The sequence below is a fragment of the Manihot esculenta genome, chromosome 7 (assembly GCF_001659605.2).
Source record: "Manihot esculenta cultivar AM560-2 chromosome 7, M.esculenta_v8, whole genome shotgun sequence".
Lineage (NCBI taxonomy): Eukaryota > Viridiplantae > Streptophyta > Magnoliopsida > Malpighiales > Euphorbiaceae > Manihot > Manihot esculenta.
In genome coordinates, this window is record NC_035167.2 from 3,930,509 (window position 1) to 3,958,429 (window position 27,921).

The following is a 27,921-nucleotide window of genomic DNA, read 5'->3' on the forward strand; positions in this document are numbered from 1 at the left end:
ATTCGATTTAATCTGGATTTAATATCCATCTAGATAAATAAAAAAATTATTTACCTAGAAATAAGTTAAAATAGTTAAGTAAAATAAATATAAATAATTAAATTTTTTGTCTTTTATTAATCATAGTTAATATTTTTAATTTTGTCTAATTTAATTTAATTTTAATAATTAGTATTAATTATAGTCAAAAATTTATTTTGAAATATAAATTTTATTGATGAGTGTAATTAATATAAAAGGTTTTTTTTATTTATTTTGAGTTAATATTTTTTTTTTCAGATTGGACTGTATATATAAAATTTATATATGTCTCAATTAAGATTATGATATAATTACTATTAGCATTTAAAATTAAGTTAAATTAGATAAAATTAAAAATATTGACTATAATTTATAAAAGAAGAAAAAAATTTATTATTTTTATTATTTTGCCTAAATTAAATAGAATATACATAAAAGGGACTAATATTATTAAAATTATACAAATAATCTTGTTGATCTATATCTATCGTTGATCAAGTTCATCCGTTAAACTTTTTCTTTTTTTTAATGGTAGCGAATTTTGAAATAAAGTGATATTTCAAGATGAAGCAGAGGATTTTAATAGAGTGAACTCTTCTGTCACCTCCACCCTCGCAATGGCTGAAGTTGAATATTGATGGCAGTGTAATGGGCGGAGATAGACTAGCCTACGGTGGTTGTCTGATTTGTAAGGAAGTTGGACAATGGATGGGAGGCATCACAAGTAATTTCATAACACTGAGGTGTATGATGACCCGACTTACCACATATAAAACAATGTCATTTTTTTTAGAGGTGGAATTATTAAACTTAGGTTTATAATCAGATTTCTTATTTTCGTATCTGTTATTCGATTTATACATTTTTTCTTGTACAAGATTTGCTCTTATAGTTAACTTTTTATCTTTTGCAGCTTCAAGTTCCCTCTTGTTTGCATCTTCAATGATGGTATGGGTGATGAGATCTGACAGTGTCAACTGTTTATGCTTGTATTTCAATTGTTGCTTGTAGTCATTCCAGAAATTTAGTAATTTTTCTATCAGCAGTCCAGCCACAAATTCATCTTGTAGAGTGATATTTTCTACTCTAAGATCTTCTATAAGTTTATGGTACTTATTGATTTGTATTTTGATATCTTTTTCTTTAATCATTTCCCATTTATAAAAATTGCCATTTGCAAATTTTTGTTTTCTAGTATTCTTAGCAGTATATTTCAGATTCATTGAATCTCATATTTCCTTGGTTTCTTTGTAGGAACAGTAGACATCAAAGATATCGTTAGAAAGAGTACTGATAATTGTATGCCTACATATCTTATTAGAATAGGCCTAGATTTCATGCAATTTTGGATCAATAGCAGGTACAGGTTTTGATTCTGTGATTGCTGAAGCAACACCATGCATGTCAAGTATTGAACAAATTCTCTCTTGCCATCTTTTAAAATTTTGACCCGAGAAAACCTCAATTTTCGAGATGTCAGGAAAATGTTTAGCATATGGTACAGCAGGCAGAAGAGACCCACCATTTGCAGCAGTAAGAAGCGTGGTGGCAGGAAGAAAAACAGAAGCAGAGGCAGTGATAATGTCATTGAAAGTAGGCAGTGCAGAAATAGAGACAGTAACAACATTTGATTCCATTTGTGTAAAGCTAAATCCTTAAAATTGTTGAAAAAATAGGATAAATTAATGAAATTTGAGACGTGTTGAACACTGTTCTTAACGATTTATTTTGTAATCCTCCAAGATTAAACAGGTTCTTCTGTTATTTATTTCCAAGATCAGGATAACAATAATTTATCTTTAATTTATAACCCATCAGAAAACACAGAGGAAAGAAAGAATAAAGTAGAAAAATGAGTGTCTCTATCTTTATAAAGATGAAAGCTATTTATAGTGGAAAAAATGACCGTTATAAGCGGTTATAAACATTTTGAGATAATATAATAAAATCATAACGGTCAGATTTAATAGTAGATTTAAATCTCATAAATAAAATCTTTAATGGTCATAAAGTTTTCAACGACCATAAAATTTTTAATAACCATAAAATTTTCAACGACCATAAAATCTCTAATGACTATAAAATACCATAAAATTTTTAACGATCATAAAATCTTTAATGGCCATAAAATCTTTTGAAATCTAAATTAATTTTACAACAGGATTAGGTATTTTACAAAATAATTATTGAGGTTTGGCAAAAGCTGTAACCTAATCCATGCTTTTTAGTAAGAATTATAATTTAATCCTTTATGTTTCAATTGGTTAATAAGTAGTCCTTATTAAATTTACAGATCCTCAACTATAAATCATATCAACCCAAATATGAAGAATTAAATTGTTATAAATATAAAAAATAAAGCAACGAAACTATTAAAAAAATGAAATATAAACTATTATGACAAAATGAAATATCATATATTAAATTGTTTCTCTTAGAAAATGGAGATTAAATTGTAATTTCAATTAAAAACTGTTAGAAGCATGCTTCAATTGATAATAATTTTTACGTATTGTTCAACTTCATGGTTATTTTATGAGTTTGATATAATTATAATCACATAGATCTGCTCAAAATTATGTATTTTAAATTTCACAAATTAATTATTTATTTTAATTTAAATGAATGAAGAAAAGGAAGCAAGTGAGACCAAATCTCATATCACACAATGAAGGAGAAAAAGAAGGACTTATAAGTTGGGCGGAGCCTAATATTTTAAAATATTTTTTTAAAAAAACCACCTTATCAAATTTAATTAAATTCTAATTTAGTCTAACACTCTCACTTTATACAGACTTAGACTAATTAAAATAAATAGATCAAGAATTCAAACTTGTTTATTTCCTACACTCCGTGAGATTTTGAAATCGTTGTTCTAGAATAGCAAATATTACTATAAAACATAAGATTTCGAAACTATGGTGGATCGGATCCACCTAAGAATTATTGTTGTAGAATGGTAAATATCAACTACAAAATGTAAGATTTCGAAACTACGGTGGATCGGATCCACCTAAGAATGATTGTTCTAGAATGGCAAATATCACTACAAAACGTAAGATTTCGAAACTACGGTGGATCGAATCCACCTAAGAATCGTTGTTCTCGAAACTACGGTGGATCGGATCCACCTAAGAATGATTGTTCTAGAATGGCAAATATCACTACAAAACGTAAGATTTCGAAACTACGGTGGATCGAATCCATCTAAGAATCGTTGTTCTAGAATGGCAAATATCACTACAAAACGTAAGATTTTGAAACTACAGTGAATCAGATTTACCTAAGAATTGTTGTTCTAAAATGGTAAATATCAACTACAAAACGTAAGATTTCAAAACTACGGTGGATCGGATCCACCTAAAAATTGTTGTTCTAGAATGTCAAATATCAACTACAGAAAAAATGTGCTGGACCGCCGGGGAAGCTTCTTGTTGGCCATGTCATCACGATCTCCTTCAAGGGAGCGCCACCTCTTATACAGATTATTTCTCGTCTTATTAGTTATTTCAGAGCTTGTGGAAGTCAAAACAATCGCAAACTCTGCATCACCAGCTTCAATATCCCTCACAATCTGGGGAGTGGATTCCTTCCATGAATATATGCATGCAACCAGCACGTAAAACAACAGATTGCCACAGCTTAGTGCAGCTAGCTTAATGTAATACTTATCAAGGCGACTTTCATTAACACTATCTCCAAAATAACCTTTGAATGTAACCACACAAATCACACTCAAGAACTTTCCAATACCCATAACACAATCGTTCAATGATGATTCATAATGCTTCATAGATTCATCTACTTGACTGTAAAAAAATTCACATAGCCCATCACGAACCAGCCCTTCCAGGATTCCAAGCAATATAAACTGTGGAAATAGCCAATACGCGCTCATTGAAGTTGTTAAATTATCAATAGAGTTCAATCTGAGAACCTCAACCTTGTAAGCCGTAACACAACACAATATTGAGCACATCATCCCCAGGCCAATTCTCAAGAGTACTATTGTAACGACCCGAAAATCGGACCGCTACCGGCGCTAGGATCCAGATCGACTTAAGGTCGCCGGGACCCGTAGCAAGCCTACCATACTCTCTGTGTACCTGTAAAATCCCATACATGATCAGACATAACCTGTAAACCTCTGCCATCTCATACCATGGTTCAACCTGTGCATGCACTAACTCTGTACACAGACTCCCCTTGTCAGAGCACTCATCAAAGCTCTAACTGAGTCCACACAGTATATATGAAACCTGGTCATACATGCTCGTCAACTAGACATATACATAACAGACCATGTAAACAAAGGGATTTACATTACATCTGGGTCAAGCACAATACTATACAAAACCATTACAACTCTTCACATCATTATTTTTCTTTACATCATTACATGTCCACACTAGGCTATTACACATCTCTTACTCTTTCTCTTCCTGTACCCTACTAGACTCCCCTGCACACTGAACCTGCAAAACTAGGTTAGGGGAGAGGGGTGAGCTATAAAGCCCAGTGAGTAGAAACACTGAAAACAGTTCATTAATTATATGCTCTCATGAAATGCATCACATCACAAACATTTCATATTACGGATGGACATGACCACTAAAACTCCCTCCAATGTCAGTATGCTTGGCCCGGCCAGGTCTTATAACCTCTATATGCCTGGCCCGGCCAGGTCTTACAACATCTGTATGTCTGGCCCGGCCAGGTCTTACAACATCTGTATGCCTGGCCCGGCCAGGTCTTACAACATCTGTATGCCTGACCCGGCCAGGTCTTACAACATCTCTAGGGCTATTGGAGTCACCTTGGTCCATCCATATCATCATCGTCATCATATTATGCAATGCGTCATATTCGTGAAACTAGTGCAATCAACCTACTATAAACATCATGATGCATGAACATGCTTGAGGCATTTAATTTTTTTAAAATAAAGATGAAGTTGAGTTCTACTCACCTCTGGCTGACTCTGGTCTAACTTGGTTAACTCTGGTGCAGTGCTCACTGCTGGTTTCTTTGGTTCCTCTGGTCTGTAGACACACAGATGGACTCAAATGAGGGACCAAACTAACTCAAGAACATCTCTAGCAAACTCCCCAAAACCCCCTTAAAAGATCATAAAACAATCACATAAAGCATGCAAAAGAAGGCTGGACAGGGCACTTTCGGCGGCCGAAAGTCCCTTCCAGAGACGAAACTCAAGCACCTTCGGCGGCCGAACTTTTACTGTCGGCAGCCGAACCCTTTCGGGGGCAAGTTTCGGGGGCTGAAAGGCACTCCAGAGACGAAAGTCCCTAACCTTCGACTGCACCTTCGGCGGCCGAAACCCCTCTCCAGAGTCGAAAGTCTAAACTTTCAGGGGCAAGCTTAGGCAAGCTTAGGCAGTCGAAACCACCTCCTTAGCATGTTCGGCGGCCGAACCTTCCTTCGGCGGCCGAAACTGGATTTTTCAGTTAGGCAGAAACTTGTTCTGCTTCATGCAACCGTGCCCAGACTTAACTCAAAACATGCAACCACAAACCACAACCTGCATATACGTAAGTATAGGCACAAAGGGGTCCAAAACTAACTTAAAACCCCAAACAAACAACATCAAAACATCACATAAGCATGCTTTTACACAAAACTCACATAAAGCCTACTTAACCTAAACATGCATATCTACCCATCAACCTTCATAAAACCTTCATAAAACTTGATAAAAAGCTAGGGATCTTCACTTACCTCTTGAAAACAAGAGGATAGGCGATCCCAACGTGGAGATATGGAGAAACAAGCTTCCCAAGTCTCCAGACTTCAAAACTTTGCTCTTTTGCTTAAAACCTTCAAAACAACATCCAAACTTCTCAAAATCATGAAAGATTTAAGGGAAAACATAAAAATCACATGAGGAAGGAGAGGAACACACCTATGGCGGCTGATGGATGAAAATTCTATCCATTTCACCGACATGTGGCCTTTTATAGGTGGCTGGCCAGACCACCTTCAGCGGCCAAACGTGTTTCCGAAACCATGCAAGGTTCGGCGGCCGAAACTCACTTTCGGCGGCCGAACTTGCCATTTCCTTCCTTTGTGTTTTCCATTCAAAAAACCCATTTGCTTTATACTTAAAACATAAAAACAACTTTAAAACACTTAGAAAACATATGTATTACCCTTCTAGAGGGTTCCGACACCCGAAATTCCACCGGACTACAGGAATTCCGATGCCAGACTCTAGCCGGGTATTACATTCTCCCCCCCTTAAGAACATTCGTCCCCGAATGGTCCTCAAACAACTAAACACATAAAAGGAAGAACTAACCTTAAAAAAGATATGGGTACTGCTGAAACATAAACTCCTGTGTCTCCCAGGTGCACTCTTCTAGATTATGGTGGTTCCACAGGACTTTCACCATTGGGATTTTCTTGTTTCTCAGCTTTCTGATCTGTGTGTCCAGAATCCTCACTGGCTGCTCTACATAGGTAAGATCTCCAAGGATCTCCACCTCAGGCTCACTGAGAACCTTACTCGGATCTGAGACAAATTTCCTTAACATAGAAACATGGAAAACCGGGTGAATCCTTTCCATAGAAGGAGGTAAATCCAGCTTGTACGACACATTCCCGATCTTCTACAAGATCTCAAAGGGTCCAATGTACCGTGGAGCTAGCTTACCCTTCTTTCCAAAACGAACCACTCCTTTCATTGGAGACACCTTTAGCAATACCATATCACCCTCCTGAAACTCTAGCTGCTTCCTGCGAACGTCTGCATAGCTTTTCTGCCTGCTCTGAGCAGTTCTGATTCTTTCTCTGATAAGGGGCACCATTCTGCTGGTAATCTCCACTAACTCTGGCCCTGCAAGAGCAGCTTCTCCTACTTCTTCCCAGCAAACAGGTGATCTACACTTCCTCCCATACAAAGCTTCATAAGGAGCCATCCCAATGCTAGCATGATGGCTGTTGTTGTAGGCAAACTCTACCAAAGGTAGGTGCTGCCTTCAAGAACCGCCAAAGTCTAACACACACATCCTGAGCATATCTTCTATGGTCTGGATGGTCCTCTCTGACTGTCCGTCAGTCTGTGGATGGAAGGCAGTGCTAAAATCCAACCTTGTGCCCATAGCTTCTTGCAGACTCCGCCAAAACCTGGAGGTGAACTGAGGTCCTCTGTCTGACACTATAGACACGGGAACCCCATGCAACCGCACTATCTCTTCCACATACACCTGTGCTAACTTGTCCACTGAGTAGTACTCCTAACAGGAATGAAGTGAGCAGATTTAGTCAGTCTGTCCACAATCACCCATATGGAGTCTAACCTGTTGGACGCTGCCGGTAACCCCACCACAAAATCCATAGCTATGTTCTCCCATTTCCACTCTGGAATCGGTAGTGGGTTAAGCATTCCAGCCGGCTTCTAATGTTCCAGTTTCACCCTCTGGCAAACCTCACAGGCAGACACAAACTGTGCCACTTCTCTCTTCATCGCTGGCCACCAATACACTCTCTTTAGGTCCTGATACATTTTGGTGGCTCCTGGGTGAACACTTTTGTGATACCCGGCTAGACTCCGGTATCGGAATTCCTACCGTCCGGTGGAATCTCGGATGTCGGAGACCTCTAGAAGGGTAGAACCATGTTTTTATAAAATGTTTTAATGTGTTTTATGTTTTAAGCATGAAAGAAAATGAGTTTTTGCATGAAAATAGCATTGGAGGAAAACTCAGGTTCGGCCGCCGAACATGCATGCATTTCGGGTGTGCCTTAGGCCCCCGAAGGCATAAGTGAGGGAAGTCCAGGTTCGGCCGCCGAACCTCAAGTTCAGCCGCCGAACATGGCATGCATGCGGGGACACTTTTGGCTCCCGAACATGGCCTGGCCAGCCACTATAAAGGGGTCCTTTAGCCGAAATGGGCGAGCTTTTCTCCCCATTTTCGGCCAAAGTGAGTTCTCCGCCGTCCCTCACCAATCTTTGATGTTCTTCCTCTAAATCTTTCAAGATTTTCATTTGTTTTAACTTTGTTTTGAAGATTTGAGCTTTTGAGCAAAGTTTTGGAGCTTGAAGGTTCAAGAACCCAATCTCTCCCACCTCTGAGTTTTAGGTCGTCTCTCTCTCGATCTTCAAGAGTTAAGAGCCGATCTTAAGCTCATTGTATGTTTTAAGTAAGTTTTAAGTAGATCTATGGGGGTAGAATGCATGTTTAGGTTATGGTTATGTTTATGGGTTTAATTTCTTGAACAATGTGGATGCTTGATGTGTTGTAGATGGGGTTTATGATGGTTTGAGGCCCCTAGGAACATGTATGCTTGTGTATGTATGTTGTTGATCATGTATGGGATTATACAGGTTTACAGGTTATATGTCAGGCTTGCTACGGGTCCCGGCGGCCTTAAGCCGATCTGGATCTTAGCACCGGTAGCGGTCCGATTTTTGGGTCGTTACAGAGTGGTATCAGAGCCCTAGGTTCATATGGTCGGACCTAGAGTGTCGGGCTCATAGATGTTATAGAAGGTCAAGCACAATAGGAAAGATCATGTCCACTAGGATAGGATGTGGATTCCTGTCTTGTATGATGATGTGAAATGCCATGATAATATGCATGTGCATTGATGATATGCTATGATATATGATGTATGTGATGAGGGTTCATGTGTGCCCACATGAACTATATGATGCTAATGTTTGTTTGATATGTGCTGTTTTTCAAAAAACAGGATGAGAGGGACTCGTCGATCTGCACGATTGACTGGAGTACCACCTGAGGATGAGGGCATGAGCGCCCGTCCTCCAGCATTGCCTAGGGCAATGTCTAGTAGATCTAACAGAGAAAGAGCAGTGAGAGACCCTAGAAGGTCTTTGGATCTGGGTAGAAGCAGATCAGTGAGGGGAACAGTTCAGGGAGGAATGTCAGAGGATATGGGGAATGATATGGAAGTAGAGCAGAGAAGGGATGGCAGTTTGGGAGTTAGTATGTCAGAAGAAGGTATGGGAGAGTCCCAAGGAGGCACTCAGGTCTCGGGATTTGTTCAGCCACCCCACTACCCACACTTCTCACAACATCCCGGGTATTCGATGGGAGGTACATCGGATTACCCTAGCTTTACCCCTTATCCCACACACATGCCCTACCCACCTTACTACCCACCATACTCACAGTACCCGATGTATCCACCTCCACCCTACTATCCAAATCCAGCAAACCCTACCACAGAAAATGTTGCACCTTCTCCACCAACAGCAGAAACCCCAGTTCCAGAAACCCAATTACCTAGGCCTAGCTCATCTGGTAGGAGCAAGGTCAAGATGACTGAATATATGAAGCTGGGTGCTCCCCAGTTTGAGTCAGGTGATGACCCATTTGTGTATCTTGAGAGGGTCAAGACTATTACCGAGGAATTAGGGGCGGATGACAGTAGAGCCATCCAGATGGCTGGGTTCACATTAAAATGCAAGAAAGCCCGAGAGTGGTTTAAGAATTACGTGAACCCGAGGGTGGACAGCATGTCTTGGAAAGAGTTTGCAAACGAGTTTGCAGGATGGACTTTTCCCGATAGATCAAGGGAGCTGAAGATGATAGAGTTTGAACAGTTGAGGCAGACGGATGAAATGAGTGTAGAGGAGTACACCGACAGATTTTTGGAGCTGTTGCCTTTTGCTGGGCAAAGTCTGGATACAGATTCGAAGAGGTCAAGGAGGTATGTCATGAAACTTCATTCCAGGTATTCCTCCTTGATTCAGTCAGTGGACAGGGAGACCTTCCATGCCATAGTAGATATGGCCAGGAAGATGGAGGTCAGTGCTATCGTTCAGGGGACAGTTAAACAGACAGTGGCATAGTCTTCTGGTCCTAAAACTCCGGGTGGGGGAAGGTTAGATCCCTCTACCCTGAGTGCAGCAGCTTCAGGCAGTAAGAGATGGGGTAAGCCCGAGGGTAAGAAGAACAAGTTCTGGAACAAGGTTAAGTCTAGTCTGGGATTTGGAAGTGGCTCAAGCTCTGGTGCAGATAATGCAGTTTGTGCAAGGTGTGGTAGGCCACACAAGGGAGTTTGTCGGTTTGGGACGACAGCCTATTTCAGATGTGGTCAGGAGGGGCATATGGCTCGAGAATGTCCAAGAGCAGTCCCGATGGCTCAGTCCCAGCAGACAGCCTCAGGCAGTGTAGCACAGCCAGCAGCTCCAGCCATGACTCAGGCCAGTGGCAGAGGCAGAGGAAGAGGGGCAGCTTCTTCTTCAGCGGGTTTCAGAGGTGAAGGTCCATCAGCTCCAGCACGGATCTTCACAATGACACAGCAGGAGGCAGATGCATCTAACACCGTGGTGGCAGGTAACTTAGTCATTGGTTGTTCAGATGTGTATGCCTTGATGGACCCTGGTGCATCTCATTCTTTTATTGCTCCGGGAGCCGTTGAGAGGTTGGGTCTGATGACTTCTGGGTTAGAGTGTCCTCTCTGGGTCAGTGGACCCAAATGTGATCCATCAGTGGCAGAGTCAGTCTGCCAGTGTAGTCCTGTGTTTGTTAAGGGAAGATGCTTGTCCGCCGACCTAGTGGTTCTAGATTTGACCGACTTTGATGTCATTCTAGGGATGGACTGGTTATCTACCCATGGTGCTACCTTGGACTGCAGGGACAAGGTAGTCAGGTTCAGAGGTCAGGATGGGTCTGAGGTTGTCTTCAGAGGAGACAGGAGGGGTACACCTAGAGGTCTGATATCAGCTCTTCAGGCTCGTAGGTTGCTCAGGAGGGGATGTCAGGGGTATTTGGCTCATGTGAGAGAGCTTAGCAGTCAGGTTAGAGAGCCCGCCTCGATGCCAGTGGTTAGAGAGTTCTTAGATGTGTTCCCAGACGAGCTGCCAGGTTTACCACCTGCTAGGGAGATAGAGTTCGAGATAGAACTGATGCCTGGAACCCGACCGATCTCTATCCCTCCCTACAGGATGGCACCAGCAGAATTGAAAGAGTTGAAAGAGCAGTTACAGGAGCTGGTAGACAAGGGCTTCATCCGACCGAGTACCTCACCCTGGGGTGCTCCAGTTTTGTTTGTGAAAAAGAAGGATGGATCCCTTAGACTTTGTATTGACTACAGGCAGTTAAACAAAGTCACTACCAAGAACAAGTACCCATTGCCAAGGATCGATGATCTATTCGACTAGCTAGCAGGAGCGGGTTGTTTCTCTAAAATAGATCTGAGGTCCGGGTATCATCAGTTGAGGATCCGAGAGGAGGATGTGCCAAAGACAACTTTCAGGACCAGATATGGGCATTTTGAGTTCCTTGTGATGCCGTTCGGGTTAACCAACGCCCTGCAGCATTCATGGATCTCATGAACATAGTGTTTAGCCAGTACCTAGATCACTTCGTTATTGTCTTCATAGATGATATCTTGGTGTATTCCAGGAATGCAGAGGAGCATGCCCATCATCTGAGGTTGGTTCTACAGACCTTGAGGGAGCATGGCTTGTATGCCAAGTTCTCCAAGTGTGAGTTCTGGCTGAGGAGCATTTCATTCTTGGGGCATGTGGTGTCAGAAAATGGAATAGAGGTAGACCCCAAGAAGGTAGAAGCTGTGGCTAACTGGCCTAGACCCACTTTAGTGACAGAAATTAGAAGTTTCTTGGGTTTGGCAGGTTACTACAGGAGGTTTGTTCAGGACTTCTCGAAAATTGCAACTCCTCTGACCAGGTTAACCAGGAAGAATCAGAAGTTTGTGTGGACCGACCAGTGCAAAGAGAGTTTTGAAGAGCTTAAGAAGAGGTTGACTTCAGCACCAGTGCTAGCTCTGCCAGCTAGCAATGAGGACTTCACAGTGTTCTGTGATGCATCCCGAGTGGGTCTGGGTTGTGTGCTAATGCAGAATGATAGGGTGATTGCTTATGCTTCTAGGCAGCTAAAGAAGCATGAGTTGAATTACCCCACACATGACCTGGAAATGGCAGCAGTTATCTTTACACTCAAGATGTGGAGGCACTACCTCTATGGGGTTAAATGTGAGATCTTCACGGATCATAAAAGCCTACAGTACATCCTGAGTCAAAGAGATTTGAACTTGAGACAGAGAAGATGGGTAGAGCTGCTGAGTGACTATGATTGCAAGATTCAGTACCATCCGGGTAAGGCGAATGTTGTGGCAGACGCCCTAAGCCGAAAGTCACTAGGCAGTCTATCCCACATCACGGCTGAGAGGAGACCAGTAGTGAAAGAGTTTTACAAGCTTATTGAGGAAGGTCTACAGTTGGAGTTGTCTGGTACAGGTGCTTTAGTTGCTCAGATGAGAGTGACACCCGTGTTTCTGGAGCAGGTGGCTCAGAAACAGCATGAGGACCCAGAGTTAGTAAAGATTGCCAAGACTGTTCAGTCAGGCAAAGACAGTGAGTTCAGATTCGAAGACAAGGGGATCCTCCGCTATGGGAGTCGTTTGTGTGTACCAGATGACATAGGGCTAAAGGGAGACATTATGAGGGAGGCTCATAATACACGATACAGCGTTCACCCCGGAGCCACCAAGATGTATCAAGATCTGAAGAAAGTTTATTGGTGGCCAGCTATGAAGAGAGAAGTGGCACAGTTTGTGTCAGCCTGCGAAGTATGTCAGAGGGTGAAGCTGGAACATCAGAAGCCGGCTGGAATGCTTAACTCGCTACCTATTCCAGAATGGAAATGGGAGAACATAGCTATGGACTTCGTAGTGGGGTTACCGGCAGCGTCCAACAGAGTGGACTCCATATGGGTGATTGTGGACAAATTCACCAAATCTGCTCACTTCATCCCTGTCAGGAGTGGCTATTCTGTGGACAAGTTGGCGCAGGTGTATGTTGATGAGATCGTCAGACTGCATGGGGTTCCTGTTTCAATAGTGTCTGATAGAGGGCCCCAGTTCACCTTCAGGTTTTGGCGGAGTCTGCAAGATGCCATGGGTACTAGGTTGGATTTTAGCACTGCTTTCCATCCACAGACAGACGGACAATCAGAGAGGACCATCCAGACCATAGAAGATATGCTAAGAATGTGTGTGCTGGACTTTGGCGATTCTTGGAGGCAGCATCTACCTTTGGTGGAGTTTGCCTACAATAACAGCCATCATGCTAGCATCGAGATGGCTCCATATGAAGCTTTATATGGAAGGAAGTGCAAATCACCTGTTTGCTGGGAAGAAGTTGGAGAAAAGGCATTGGCAAGGCCTGAGCTAGTAGAGATCACCAGCAGAGTGGTACCCTTAATCAGAGAAAGGATCAAGACTGCTGCAAGCAGACAGAAGAGTTATGCAGACATCCGCAGAAGGCAAGTAGAGTTTCAGGAGGGGGATCTGGTATTGCTCAAGGTGTCTCCAATGAAAGGAGTGGTTCGTTTTGGAAAGAAAGGTAAACTAGCCCCGCGATACATCAGACCCTTTGAAATCTTGCAAAAGATTGGGAATGTGTCGTACAAGCTGGATTTACCTGCTTCGATGGAAAGAATCCATCCGGTTTTCCATGTTTCTATGTTGAGAAAGTTCGTGTCACATCCGGGCAAGGTTCTTAGTGAGCCTGATGTGGAGATCCAAGAAGATCTCACCTATGTGGAGCAGCCAGTATGGATCCTAGACACCCAGATCAAGAAGCTAAGGAACAAGGAAATCCCGATGGTGAAAGTCCTTTGGAACCACCACAATATGGAAGAGTGCACTTGGGAGACACGGGAGTCTATGCTCCGGCAATATCCTCATCTCTTTTAAGGTTAGTCTCTATGTGGTTTTTGTATATGATGTGATGACTCTATGCATGTACTAGTTGAGGAACATTCGGGGACGAATGTTCTTAAGGGGGGAGAATGTGATACCCGGCTAGACTCCGGTATCGGAATTCCTACCGTCCGGTGGAATCTCGGATGTTGGAGACCTCTAGAAGTGTAGAACCATGTTTTTATAAAATGTTTTAATGTGTTTTATGTTTTAAGCATGAAAGAAAATGAGTTTTTGCATGAAAATAGCATTGGAGGAAAACTCAGGTTCGGCCGCCGAACCTCAAGTTTGGCCGCCGAACATGCATGCATTTCGGGTGTGCCTTAGGCCCCCGAAGGCATAAGTGAGGGAAGTCCAGGTTCGGCCGCCGAACATGGCATGCATGCGGGGACACTTTTGGCTCCCGAACGTGGCCTGGCCAGCCACTATAAAGGGGTCCTTTAGCCGAAATGGGCGAGCTTTTCTCCCCATTTTCGGCCAAAGTGAGTTCTCCACCGTCCCTCACCAATCTTTGATGTTCTTCCTCTAGATCTTTCAAGATTTTCATTTGTTTTAACTTTGTTTTGAAGATTTGAGCTTTTGAGCAAAGTTTTGGAGCTTGGAGGTTCAAGAACCCAATCTCTCCCACCTCCGAGTTTTAGGTCGTCTCTCTCTCGATCTTCAAGAGGTAAGAGCCGATCTTAAGCTCATTGCATATTTTAAGTAAGTTTTAAGTAGATCTATGGGGGTAGAATGCATGTTTAGGTTATGGTTATGTTTATGGGTTTAATGTGTGTTCTTGAACAATGTGGATGATTGATGTGTTGTAGATGGGGTTTATGATGGTTTGAGGCCCCTAGGAACATGTATGCTTGTGTATGTATGTTGTTGATCATGTAAGGGATTATACAGGTTTACAGGTTATATGTTAGGCTTGCTACGGGTCCCGGCGGCCTTAAGCCGATCTGGATCCTAGCGCCGGTAGCGGTCCGATTTTCGGGTCGTTACAACTGTACCTAGCATTATGAGCTTCCCTCATAATGTCTTCCTTCAGCCCTGCATCATCTGGTACACATAGTCTATTCCCGAGATGGAGGATCCCTTGACTGTCAAATCTAAACTCTGCACTGGTGCCTGACTGAACAGTCTTGGCAATCTTCACTAATTCAGGGTCCTCATGCTGTTTCTGAGCTACTTGCTCCAGAAACACTGGGGTCAATCTCATCTGTGCGATCAAAGCACCTGTACCAGATAACTCCAACTGTAACCCTTCGTCGATGAGCTTATAAAACTCCATCACCACTGGTCTTCGCTCTGCTGCTATATGGGATAAACTGCAAAGTGATTTCCGGCTTAAGGCGTCTGCCACAACATTCGCCTTACCCGGATGATACTGGATCTTACAATCATAGTCACTGAGCAGTTCTACCCACCTTCTCTGCCTCAAGTTTAGCTCTCTCTGACTCAAGATGTACTGTAAACTCTTGTGATCAGTGAAGATCTCGCATTTAACCCCGTAAAGGTAATGCCTCCACATCTTGAGTGCAAAGATAACTGCTGCCATCTCCAGGTCATGTGTGGGGTAATTCAGCTCGTGCTTCTTCAGCTGTCTCGAAGCATAAGCAATCACCCTTTCATTCTGCATTAACACACAACCCAGTCCCACTCGGGATACATCACAGAACACCGTGAAGTCCTCATCACTGACTGGCAGAGCTAACACTGGTGTTGATGTTAATCTCCTCTTAAGCTCTTCGAAGCTTTCTTCACATTGATCTGGCCATACAAATTTTTGGTTCTTTTTTGTCAGTCTGGTCATTGGAGCTGTAATCTTCGAGAAGTCCTGAACGAACCTCCTGTAGTAACCTGCCAAACCCAAAAAGCTTTTAATCTCTGTCACTGAAGTGGGTCTGGGCCAGTTAGCTACAGCCTCTATCTTCTTGGGGTCTACCTCAATCCCTTCTGCTGATACTACATGCCCCAAGAATGATATGCTCCTTAGCCAGAACTCACACTTCGAGAACTTGGCATACAAGCCATGCTCTCTCAAGGTCTGCAGAACCGTCCTCAGATGCTGGGCATGCTCCTCTGCATCTCTGGAGTACACTAGGATATCATCAATGAAGACAATAACGAAGTGATCCAGATACTCTCTAAACACTCTGTTCATGAGATCCATGAATGCTGCTGGGGCATTAGTCAACCCGAACGGCATTACTAGGAACTCATAATGCCCATATCTGGTCCTGAAAGCTGTCTTTGGTACATCCTCTTCTCTGACTCTCAACTGGTGATATCCAAATCTCAGATCTATTTTAGAGAAACAACCTGCTCCAGCTAGCTGGTCGAATAGATCATCGATCCTAGGCAGGGGATACTTATTCTTGGTAGTGACCTTGTTCAACTGTCTATAGTCGATACAAAGTCTGAGGGATCCATCCTTCTTCCTGACAAATAGCACTGGAGCACCCCAAGGTGAGGTACTAGGGCGGATGAAACCCTTGTCTACTAACTCCTGTAACTGCTCTTTCATCTCTTTTAACTCTGCTGGTGCCATCCTTTAGGGAGGGATAGAGATCGGTCTGGTACCGGGCAGCAACTCTATCTCAAACTCTATCTCCCTATCAGGTGGTAGTCCTGGAAGCTCGTCTGGGAACACATCTGGAAACTCTCTGACTACTGGTATTGAAGCTGGTTCCCTAACCTGTTTATCTAGCTCTCTCACATAAGCTAGAAACCCCTGACAACCCCTCCTAAGCAACCTACGAGGCTGAAGGGCCGAGATCAAACCTCTGGGTGTACCCCTCTTGTCTCCTCTGAAGACACATTCTGACCCATCCTGATCTCTGAGACTGACTACCTTGTCTCGACAGTCCAAAGTAGCACCATATGTAGATAGCCAGTCCATCCCTAGAATGACATCAAAGTCCGTCAAATCTAGAACCACAAGGTCAGCGGGAAGGCATCTACCCTCTATGAATACTGGACTGAAGCGACAGACTGACACTGCCACTGATGGGTCACATTTGGGTCCACTGACCCAGAGAGGACACTCCAACTCAGAAATAATCAAACCCAACCTCTCTACGGCTCCAGAAGCAATAAAGGAATGAGAAGCACCGGGGTCCATCAAAGCATACACATCAGAACACCCAATGATGAGATTACCTGACACCACTGTGTTAGATGTGTTAGCCTCCTCCTGTGTCACTGTGAAGATCCGTGCTGTGGCTATTGGACCTTCACCTCGGGAACCTGCTGCTAAAGAAGAGGCTGACCCTCTCCCTCTACCTCTGCCACCACTCTGAGGCATCGCTGAAGCTGCTGGCTGAGCCACACTGCCTGAGGTCATCTGCTGGGATGGTGCCATCATAGTCGCTGTAGGACATTCCCGTGCAAAATGTCCCTCCTGCCCACACTTATAGCAGGCTGTAGATCCCAGCTGACAAACTCCTTGGTGCGGCTTCCCACATCTCATGCAAACTGATCTGCCTGTGCTAGAGCTTGAGCCACTACCCATTCTCAGACCAGACTTGATCTTGCTCCAGAACTTATTCTTCTTGCCTTTGAACTTTTCTCCCTTTTTGCTGCCAGAAACTGCTGCACTAGGGGTCTTAGAACCCGAAGACTGTGCTACCTGCTGTTTTACTGTCCCCTGAATGATGGCACTTGCTTCCATCTTTCTGGCTGCATCCACAATAGAGTGGAAATTCTCTTTCTCTGCTGGAAGAATCAATGAGGAATACCTGGGATGAAGCCTCATAGTATATCTCCTTGCCTTCTTCTGGTCAGTATCATAAGCCTGACCTACATACTGTAACAGATTTAGGAACTTACCAGTGTATGCATCTACACTCATCTCCTCAGTCTGTCTCAGCTGCTCAAATTCTATCATTTTCATCTCCCTGGAACTGTCAGGAAAAGCCCACCCTGCAAACTCATTGGCGAACTCTTCCCATGACATGCTGTCTAACCTGGGGTCCACATAGTTTTTGAACCATTCTCGAGCTTTCTTGCACTTTAGTGTGAACCCTGCCATTTCAATGGCTCTGCTATCATCAGCTCCCAACTCATCGGTTATCATCTTCACCGACCTGAGGTACTCAAAAGGGTCGTCTCCCGTGTTATACTTGGGAGCATCCAGCTTTAGATACTCTATCATCTTCACCCTACTTCCCCATATGAGCTAGGCTAAGGTACTTGGACAACAGGAACTACTGGTTCTGGTGGTGGAGGTGGAGGTACTGTATCTCTTGATTCTGGTTGTGTTGAACTTGAGTGATAAGGTGTGGGTGGATACATGGGATATGGTGGGTAAAAAGGAGGATAAGGCATATATGGCATGTAGGTGGGATATGGGGTAAAGCTAGGGTACTCTGACGTACCTCCCATCGGATACCCCAGGCCCTGTGGAAAGGGTGAAAAGGGGGATGGATAACCAAACCCCGAGGCCTGAGCGCCTCCCTGAGATTCTCCCATACCCTGACTTTCTTCTCTTCCTTGGTCCTCATCCACTGCCTCCCTCACATCCTCTGACCTTTGTCCTCCATTTGATCTCCTGCTGCTTTCGTCAAAAGACCTTCTAGGGTCCCTTGACGTGCCCTCTCTGCTTGATCTCTGAGATATTGCCCTTGGCAACGCAGGAGGACGAGCATCCATACCCTCATTCTCTAGTGGGACTCCAGTCAATCGAGCTGATCGACGAGTTCCTCTCATCTTAACTCTCTGGAAAACAGCACATAACACATAGCACATTAGCATACATCACATATCAATAATGCACATGCATAAAAGCATAGCATTTCACATCATCATATAGACAGGACTAACATCCTATCCTAGTGGACATGTTTTCCTATTGTGCTTGACCAACTATAACCTCTATGAGCCCAACACTCTCTCTATAGGTCCGATCATATGAACCTAGGGCTCTGATACCAATCTGTAACGACCCGGAAATCGGACCGCTGCCGGCGCTAGGATCCAGATCGACTTAAGGTCGCCGGGACCTGTAGCAAGCCTGCCATACTCTCTATGTACCTGTAAAATCCCATACATGATCAGACATAACCTGTAAACCTCTGCCATCTCATACCATGGTTCAACCTGTGCATGCACTAACTCTATACACAGACTCCCCTTGTCAGAGCACTCATCAAAGCTTTAACTGAGTCCACACAGTATATGTGAAACCTGGTCATACATGCTCGTCAACTAGACATATACATAACAGACCATGTAAACAAAGGGATTTACATTACATCTGGGTCAAGCACAATACTATACAAAACCATTACAACTCTTCACATCATTATTTTTCTTTACATCATTACATATCCACACTAGACTATTATACATCTCTTACTCTTTCTCTTCATGTACCCTGCTAGACTCCCCTGCACACTGAACCTGCAAAACTAGGTTAGGGGAGAGGGGTGAGCTATAAAGCCCAGTGAGTAGAAACACTGAAAACAGTTCATTAATTACATGCTCTCATGAAATGCATCACATCACAAACATTTCATATTACGGATGGACATGACCACCAAAACTCCCTCCAATGTCAGTATGCCTGGCCCGGCCAGGTCTTATAACCTCTGTATGCCTGGCCCGGCCAGGTCTTACAACATTTGTATGTCTGGCCCGGCCAGGTCTTACAACATCCCTAGGGCTATTAGAGTCGCCTTGGTCCATCCACATCATCATTGTCATCATATTATGCAATGCGTCATATTCATGAAACTAGTGCAATCAACCTACTATAAACATCATGATGCATGAACATGCTTGAGGCATTTAATTTCTTTAAGGGAAAATTACTTTGTAGTCCCTGAGGTTTAACGTAATTAACACTTTTGTCCCTCTATTTTGGCGATCCAACACTTAAGTCCCTCACTTTCTTTTCTGTCCAACTTCGTAGTCCTTCCTTCCAAAATAGCCGTTTGGAACACGTGAATTGACAAAATTAACCCTCTTCTTCTTCTTCTTCTTCTTCTTCTTCTTCTTCTTCCCTTTTTTGCAACTTCTTCTTCTTCTTCTTCTTCTTTCTTCTTCTTTCTTCTTCTTCTTCCTACTCTTTCTGCAGCAGCTTCTTCTTCTTCTTCTTTCTTCTTCTTCTTCTTCTTCTTTCTTCTTCTTCTTCTTCTTCTTCTTCTTCTTCTTCTTTCTTCTTTCTTCTTCTTCTTCCTACTCTTTCTTCTTCTTCTTCTTCTTCTTCTTCTTCTTCTTCTTCTTCTTCTTCTTCTTCTTCTTCTTCTTCTGCAACTGGAGAGAGAAAGCATGAAAGAGAAAAAAAAAGGAATTTCACATTAAGAGAAGGGTATTTCTGGAAAAAATTATCACCTCTCACTTTTGACTCTTTGACCAAATGGTTTAAATGGACGGAAGGACTGCGAATTTGGACGGAAGAGAAAGTGAGGGACTTAAGTGTTGGGTCGCCAAAATAGAGGGACATAAGTGTTAATTACGTTAAACCTCAGGGATTAAGAAGTAATTTTCCCTTTCTTTAAAATAAAGATGAAGTTGAGTTCTACTCACCTATGGCTGACTCTGGTCTAACTTGGTTAACTCTGGTGCAGTGCTCACTACTGGTTTCTTTGGTTCCTCTGGTCTGTAGACACACAGATGGACTCAAATGAGGGACCAAACGAACTCAAGAACATCTCTAGCAAACTCCCCAAAACCCCCTTAAAAGATCCTAAAACAATCACATAAATCATGCAAAAGAAGGCTGGACAGGGCACTTTCGGCGGCCGATTCGGCGGCCGAAAGTCCCTTCCAGAGATGAAACTCAAGCACCTTCGGCGGCCGAACTTTTACTTTCGGCAGCCGAACCCTTTCGGGGGCAAGTTTCGGGGGCTGAAAGGCACTCCAGAGACGAAAGTCCCTAACCTTCGGCGGCACCTTCGGCGGCCGAAACCCCGCTCCAGAGCCGAAAGTCCAAACTTTCGGGGGCAAGTTTAGGCAAGCTTAGGCAGCCGAAACCACCTCCTTAGCATGTTTGGCGGCCGAACCTTCCTTCGGCGGCCGAAATTGGATTTTCCAGTTAGGCAGAAACTTGTTCTGCTTTATGCAACCGTGCCCAAACTTAACTCAAAACATGCAACCACAAACCACAACCTGCATGTACGTAAGTATAGGCACAAAGGGGTCCAAAACTAACTTAAAACCCCAAACAAACAACATCAAAACATCATATAAGCATGCTTTTACACAAAACTCACATAAAGCCTACTTAACCTAAACATGCATATCTACCCATCAACCTTCATAAAACCTTCATAAAACTTGATAAAAAGCTAGGGATCTTCACTTACCTCTTAAAAACGAGAGGATAGGCGATCCCAATGTGGAGATATGGAGAAACAAGCTTCCCAAGTCTCCAAACTTCAAAACTTTGCTCTTTTGCTTAAAACCTTCAAAATAACATCCAAACTTCTCAAAATCATGAAAGATTTAAGGGAAAACATAAAAATCACATGAGGAAGGAGAGGAACACACCTATGGCGGCTGATGGATGAAAATTCTATCCATTTCACCGACATATGGCCTTTTATAGGTGGCTGGCCAGACCACCTTCGGCGGCCAAACGTGTTTCCGAAACCATGCAAGGTTCGGCGGCCGAACTTGCCATTTCCTTCCTTTGTGTTTTCCATTCAAAAAACCCATTTGCTTTATACTTAAAACATAAAAACAACTTTAAAACACTTAGAAAACATATGTATTACCCTTCTAGAGTGTTCCGACACCCGAAATTCCACCGGACTACAGGAATTCTGATACCGAACTCTAGCCGGGTATTACAACTATAAGTTGACGCTTTTCTTTGTTTTTGTTCCAGTGCTTAGGAATCAAAAGATTAAACAAGTATGGAACTGTGAAACTGACCAGTGATTCAAGTGCAGAGAAAGCATTTATAGGTAATTTAAAGCCAAAGAGTTTAATAGCATTCAAACTGTCAACTTGCTCAATGAAGAAAGTGGAGCCTGTCGCCTCTACAAGAGCATAGATGAGTAAGGTTGTCCACATAGGTAGCAATCCCAAAAGCTTTTTCACTCTGTTCACTTCTTCTATTGTGCAAAGCTTCCCTTGCTGCCTTTCTTGATCAGGAAAGGATGTTTCAGGAATTGCAGCTTTGTCTAAGCAACTGCATGCAAGTAAAAATATTTAGCAATGATTAGTTAGAATTCTACTGTGCAGAAGAGAGATTCACTGCTGCAAAAATGGGTTTAAAGTAGCGGCAATAAATTGCTGGCTCGTGTATTTAAATTTTAATCATAAGTCAATAACAACAGTTTGAGAATTATTAAATTGACAAAAGTTATTGTAATATGAAACAATTTAATTTACTTAATTTTTTGCAATGAGTTAAAAATCCTAAAACAATAATTTTATAACTGCCATATAAGCCCTAAAATGCAATAGTGATTCATCTTTATTTAAAAATCCGACCGAATGCTCACGACCGCTAACTGTAGGGCATGACACAAACGTCCGCATATCATTTTGCAAACAATTATTTTACCTTTTACCTCATAGAATTACCTATTTAGTGCACTCAAGTACAATGCTGAAAATTTGGTAGTAAATGTGTTGAAATAAGTCTAAAAGGTTCTGGCTCAAACATCATGACCAAAGTACTTATTACTCTACTTTTTAAATAAATAAGAGTATTGATTCAATATGTAGTGTTGTATTATTACTCTACTTTTTAATCATGAAAGAATATACAAAATAAGATTCAAAGGTTGTCTGCATATTTTTAATAAAAAATTAGATTCATGTGACTGCAAATTCTGTAATTTAAAAAAAATTTATATGAATAAAAATAAATAAAAAAATAAAATCTAAATCCTATCAAGATCATACTACTAATAAGCTGTTGGACAATTTCTACATAATATTTAATATTTCTTATTATTTTGTAAATTCATTACTCGAAAGAAAAATTAAAATAAACTCTTTTTATTTTCTAATTTAAAATAAGCAGCTCTCGAATTTAAAGATTTAAACAAGACAATCCACATTCAATAAATTATTTATCTAAATTTAACTATTGAAAAATTATTAAATTAAAATCATAATGTTTTGGCATATAAATCTCAAACAAACTTGAAAATCAACTAAAAATTAAAGCAAAACTCACTTTACTAGCAGAAAAAAGCCGTTGTTCTTCTCTCTCTTCGTATTTTGCTTTATTTCCATTCTTGCTGTCCTTGTCTTCCTTCTCCAGCAATCCTTTCTTATGGAAATGATTTCTGGTCTCTTTCTTTCATCCTTCTTCCCTTTTTCTTCTCCTTTTATTCTCTCTTTATTTCTTCCCCAAACAAAATTTTTTTTCTCTTTCTACCCTTCTCCTTTTAGAAAAATTACTATAAGTCTTTAGACTTTTAGAAAATCTATTAATTCATTTTTATTTAAAAATTATTCAATTAAAAAACATTTCAATATTTTCTAAAATCTCCCTCACAGTCAAACAGATTAAATGATATAAATATTTAAAATTATAAGATTATGAATAATATTTTTTTAGCAGATAAATTTAAAAGTTATATTTTATAAAATGTATTAATATTTTAATCGAGTGATTTTAAATAAAGACGAATTAATGAAATTCTTAAAAGGTAAAGGATTTAATAGTAATTTACTCTTTCTCTCTTAATTGCTTCGGTCCTCAAAAGTTGATCTGAAGACCTATCACATGAGGTAGGAACAGATGGACCAGGTGCTGTCTTTTAAAAACTCAAATTACACTTTAATCCTTAATTTTATTTAAAAATCACTTTTGTACTTTGACCTTTAAAACTTCCATTTTTACACCAAAATTTTTATGAACTTCTTTTTTGAAAAATCTATATAAATCTAAACATCCTCCTTAACAAAACTTTCTTTATAAATTTTATTCTTTTTATAATAATCATAATAATATTCTTCCAAAAATTAAAGTGTTACAATCTATGAAAGCTTTTCCAATTATACAAGAGAAAAGTAATGGGTCAGAGAAATACAAAGGACAGTCACTTGACGTTTCTTTTTCAAATAATTGTCCAATTCTCTTTGTTTTATTAGTTAAAAATTATTTATTATATTTTTTTAATTAATCATTAATTATTATACTTTTATCAATAAAATTAAAAGTATCAGATAGATAAATAATTATATTAATTTATTTATAGGGATGAACAGTATTCGATTCAAATTAAACTAAATTAATTTAAAAATTCAGTTTAATTTTTTAAATTTTCTTTGAATTTTCTACTTTATTTGAGCAACAAAATTCATTTTTAAGATTAACAAGTATCTATGCATCGCCAAAAAGGGAGATAAAATATTTTTTGCACATCACTTGCATTAAGGAATCATTTTTAAAAGAATATCCACCCAATACAATCACGCAACAAGTGAAGAGTCGGTCCTTCATGATTGCTATAGAAGGAGTAGATTGGATCGGAAGTTAAATGGCGATGACATCTCTCAAAATTAGTTAAGAGGCTGTTCTAAATGGCACAAACAAAAGAAACCATCATTTTTTTTAAGGCCCTTTTTAACTTCAAATCAACTTTTAGATCAAGTTAGGGGTTTCATAATTCTCTCAGTAAAAAAATAACTTATAAGAATATAAGGATTAATTTTTAAATAATGATAATATTCAATTATGAGTTTAATTTTTTTTTCTTATATCAAGATGTTGCTATTATGGGTAAGCTAGTTAGAGAAAATGCTACTTTTTTTTTTTTTTTTGAACTTTTTTGTGAAAGTTAGAATACATTATAACTATTAAATTCAAGAGAAAATCATGATAATTTTGATAAAATTCTTTAATAATATATAAATCTACACACACTTATTATTAGTCTACACACTCATCTATATACACGTTCATCCACCACTGATGAGAGATCTCGAAGGGCCAGCCAATGCGACATGCCCCGAAAAAATCCAATTCAAGACCCCTATGCCACACTATGCACGCACATCGATTTACTTCTCCCATTATTTTTTTTTATTAGAGTTAGAAGGCGACCTATGCCACACTTCTCCCAATTCAAGACCTATGCCACACTATGCATGTACATTCAAAAGTAAATTTTCTGAATTTTAATTTACTTCCCTTCTGATTTTTGTTGCGGAAGCTTTTCAATTACAGGTTCAGCCATTGTTTCCAAGTCCTCAACGTCATGCTTCAACTCATCCACCTTCATTACATCAACAACATTTGTCAGCAAAAATGTCCAAAATTAAGGATTGAATTGGTAAGATTAAGAAGGGATAGAATTTGAAAGTTACGTACCTTGTGAATGAATTCTCCGGTTAGCTGAGCATCATGAGCTGTTGCTTTTGAAACCTTCTCTATTAACATGGCAGTTTCTTTTAGTTTTCCATTTTCAGGAAGTTTTTCTGCCATCTCAGCTGATACGTTTTCTGCCACTGTTGCAACCTTTTGTACTACAGTTGCTGCAGTTTCAGTCTCTTCCTCAATAATCTCTACCTCTTCTGTTTGTTTTACAGAAAATAACTCGTTTGTATATGTAGGATTGCATATAAGAACTTCCCTAAATTTCACAATGGGTATTAAAATTTTGTTTTTTCATCTCTAATTACAAGTTTTTATATATAAAAATGATAGATGTGTATACCTTGTATCGTCTTCGGTTTCTCCCATTTTAGCTTCCAGAATGGTAGTATGAATGATAATAAAGAGCCCAACACCCATTTTGCCCTGCATCCCATTATAAGTAGGCATGTGAAATTGGTCGGTTCGGTTTCGAATTGAACCAAATCGAAAAAATCAAAAACTGAATTTTAAAAATATTAGAAATCGAATTAAATCAATTATTAAAATATAATCGAATCGAATCAAACCGATAAAAATCAATTCGATTTAATTAAATTAAAATTAAAATTTATAAATTTAATATATTTGGACTTGAGATACTGATTGGATTGGATAAAGGAGAGGAGAAAAAATGTTAGGTTTGGACTGCTGGTTGGGTGTAATAAAATTGATTAATTCGGTTAATCAATTATTTAATCCATTTAAATCAAATCAAATCGAAAACTGAATAATTTGAAAAATACTAATCGAATTAAATTAAATGTTTTAACTAACTCAATTATTAAACCAAATTAAATCAATCAGTTCAGTTTCACTTTTTAGTTTAAATCGTGCTCTCCTCTAATTATAACTTTCTAAAGTTATTAGCCCATTTTCTGCCTTTGTAATTAAAAAGTTTTATAAAAATTAAATTCAATTAATTTTTTTATTAATTCCATTATTTCTATCTTTCTCATTTAATCCAATGCAGACTCTTCATGCTTAATAAATATATTATTCGATATATTATAAAAAATTCAAATTGAACCAATAAAACGGTTCCAAGTTCTGCTCCAACTAATTATTAATTCCCAAAATTCAAAATTTTAAGTAAAAATATAATGAATATAATGAATTTTTTATTTTCATTGTTAGGAAAATATTAAGAAAATTATTATTCATTAATTAATTTATAAAATTTAAAAAATATATTAAAATGTCTCTAAAGTTTTAAAAAAATATATTAATTAGTTCATAATGTTAGACTTTTAAAGTAATTCAGTTATTTTTAACATTAAAGAGAAGAGAAAAAAAATTTTCTTTTCAAAATCGTCCTTCTTTTATTAAATGAATAGCCAAAATAATTTAGAGTATTTTAAATTCTTTTTCAATCATTAATTGTTAAAATTAATTGAAAGATAAATTACTATATTTTTAAAATTCTATAAATATTTTAATATACTTATTAAAAATTAAAGAATTAATTAATAAATTTTTTAAATAATATTTTTAAAAAAAATTTATTCTAAATGTAAATATTACCATTTAAGGAAGTTAATCCTCCGATGATTGGGTGCTGGCGGTACTGGTGGTGGGCTAACCATATCATCCTTTACCTTCACCCTAGTTCATAAATTAAACTTTCAAATATAAGAAATTTCCTTTGAAACTATGGGAGAAAAAAATAAACAAAAGAAAATTCAAGATAATAATTATGCAAAATTACATGTGGGTATGAAGATTTCTTCTTGTTCCACCACCAAAAGCAGGAGAGATCATAATCTGCAATCCTCTATGATGCATTGCATGATGCCCATTTGAACAAATCTTCTTATCTTCAACATATCCAAGAGCACAATTTCTAGAACAAAAAGCTCTGTATCTGTACATAAGTTGAAGAAAACTTGGTAAGCTGTAAGAAGTTGCTCTGGCAGACATGGCGAAGATGGGCTTGTGAGAGAGGCCAATTGGTTTTTGCAGGTTAAATAAAAAGGCTAAAAGTGGTCTCTTTCTTATGGAAATTATTTCTGGTCTCTTTCTTTCATCCTTCTTGCCTTTTTCTTCTCCTTTTATTCTCTCTTTATTTCTTCCCCTCTTCTTTTTCTTTTTTGCTTTTTAAATTTTTTTTTCATTTTCTACCCTTCTCCTTTTAAAAAAATTATTATCAGTCTTTAAACTTTTAAAAAATCTATTAATTCATTTTTATTTAAAAATTATTTAATTAAAAAATATTTCAATATCTTTTAAAATCTCACTTGCGATCAATAATATAAATATTTAAAATTATAAGATTGAATAATATTTTTTTATCAGATATATTAATATTTTAATCGAGTGATTTAACATAGACATAAATAAATAAATTTCTTACAAAGTAAAGGATTTAATAGTAATTTACTCCTTTTCTCTTAATTGCTTCGGTCCTCAAAAGTTGATCTGAAGACCTATCACATGAGATAGGAACAGTCACTTGAGTTTCTTTTTCAAATAATTGTCCAATTCTCTTTGTTTTATTAGTTAAAAATTATTTATTATATTTTTTTAATTAATCATTAATTATTATATTTTTTATCAATAAAATTAAAAATATCGGATAGAGAAATAATTATATTAGTTTATTTAGGAGAATAGTATTCAATTCAAATTAAACTAAATTAATTTAAAAATTCAGTTTATTTTTTTATTTATTTCGATTCGATTTTTAATTTTAAAATTTTTTATTATTTCAATTCAGTTCAGTTTTAGTTAGAAAAATTAAAAAAATTAAACCGTTTCGATAATAATTATTATTTTCAATAATATAAAAAAATTAAATCATATTAAAATTAAAATATTTTAATTAAATTTTAGAATATTAAAAATAAAATATAAAAAATAAAAAATTTATTAAATGT

At 39.2% G+C, this 27,921-nt stretch overlaps 2 protein-coding genes across 5 annotated transcripts; both read right to left on the reverse strand.

The window, feature by feature from the left end:
- Positions 1-2,552: 2,552 nt before the first annotated feature.
- On the reverse strand, positions 2,553-23,030 carry LOC122724013 (protein NRT1/ PTR FAMILY 5.7-like). Of its 4 annotated transcripts, none has more exons than XM_043958179.1 (4): positions 22,859-23,030; positions 21,601-21,859; positions 4,991-5,063; positions 4,325-4,496 (listed from the first exon to the last, which is right to left on the reverse strand). In XM_043958179.1, exons 1-4 carry the CDS (start codon positions 22,915-22,917, stop codon positions 4,474-4,476), a joined length of 414 nt encoding a protein of 137 aa, XP_043814114.1. In that variant the 5' UTR covers positions 22,918-23,030; the 3' UTR covers positions 4,325-4,473. The 4 variants fall into 4 exon arrangements, with proteins under 4 accessions (XP_043814111.1, XP_043814114.1, XP_043814112.1 ...); XM_043958177.1 differs by having other exon boundaries at positions 4,325-4,504; XM_043958178.1 differs by lacking the exons at positions 4,325-4,496; positions 4,991-5,063 and adding exons at positions 18,951-19,122; positions 20,251-20,323.
- Positions 23,031-24,494: 1,464 nt separating this feature from the next.
- On the reverse strand, positions 24,495-27,057 carry LOC110619548. Its single transcript, XM_021763060.2, has 5 exons — positions 26,754-27,057; positions 26,570-26,650; positions 25,350-25,432; positions 25,004-25,206; positions 24,495-24,908 (listed from the first exon to the last, which is right to left on the reverse strand). Exons 1-5 carry the CDS (start codon positions 26,963-26,965, stop codon positions 24,816-24,818), a joined length of 672 nt encoding a protein of 223 aa, XP_021618752.1. The 5' UTR covers positions 26,966-27,057; the 3' UTR covers positions 24,495-24,815.
- Positions 27,058-27,921: the final 864 nt, after the last annotated feature.

What these genes read in the sequence shown, in the direction of transcription:
- LOC122724013 (XM_043958176.1), bottom strand. Translation starts at nt 22,917, where the DNA reads ATGGAAATAAAGCAAAATACGAAGAGAGAGAAGAACAACGGCTTTTTT. An exon ending in GGCTTTTTTCTGCTAGTAAA is followed by an intron (nt 21,860 to 22,858) that starts GTGAGTTTTGCT and finishes ACTTGCATGCAG; the next exon opens with TTGCTTAGACAAAGCTGCAA. An exon ending in AGAAAAGCGTCAACTTATAG is followed by an intron (nt 4,027 to 21,518) that starts TTGTAATACCCG and finishes TCGTTACAATAG; the next exon opens with TACTCTTGAGAATTGGCCTG.
- LOC110619548 (XM_021763060.2), bottom strand. Translation starts at nt 26,965, where the DNA reads ATGTCTGCCAGAGCAACTTCTTACAGCTTACCAAGTTTTCTTCAACTT. An exon ending in GAAACCGAAGACGATACAAG is followed by an intron (nt 25,207 to 25,349) that starts GTATACACATCT and finishes TAAAACAAACAG; the next exon opens with AAGAGGTAGAGATTATTGAG. An exon ending in CCGGAGAATTCATTCACAAG is followed by an intron (nt 24,909 to 25,003) that starts GTACGTAACTTT and finishes GATGTAATGAAG; the next exon opens with GTGGATGAGTTGAAGCATGA.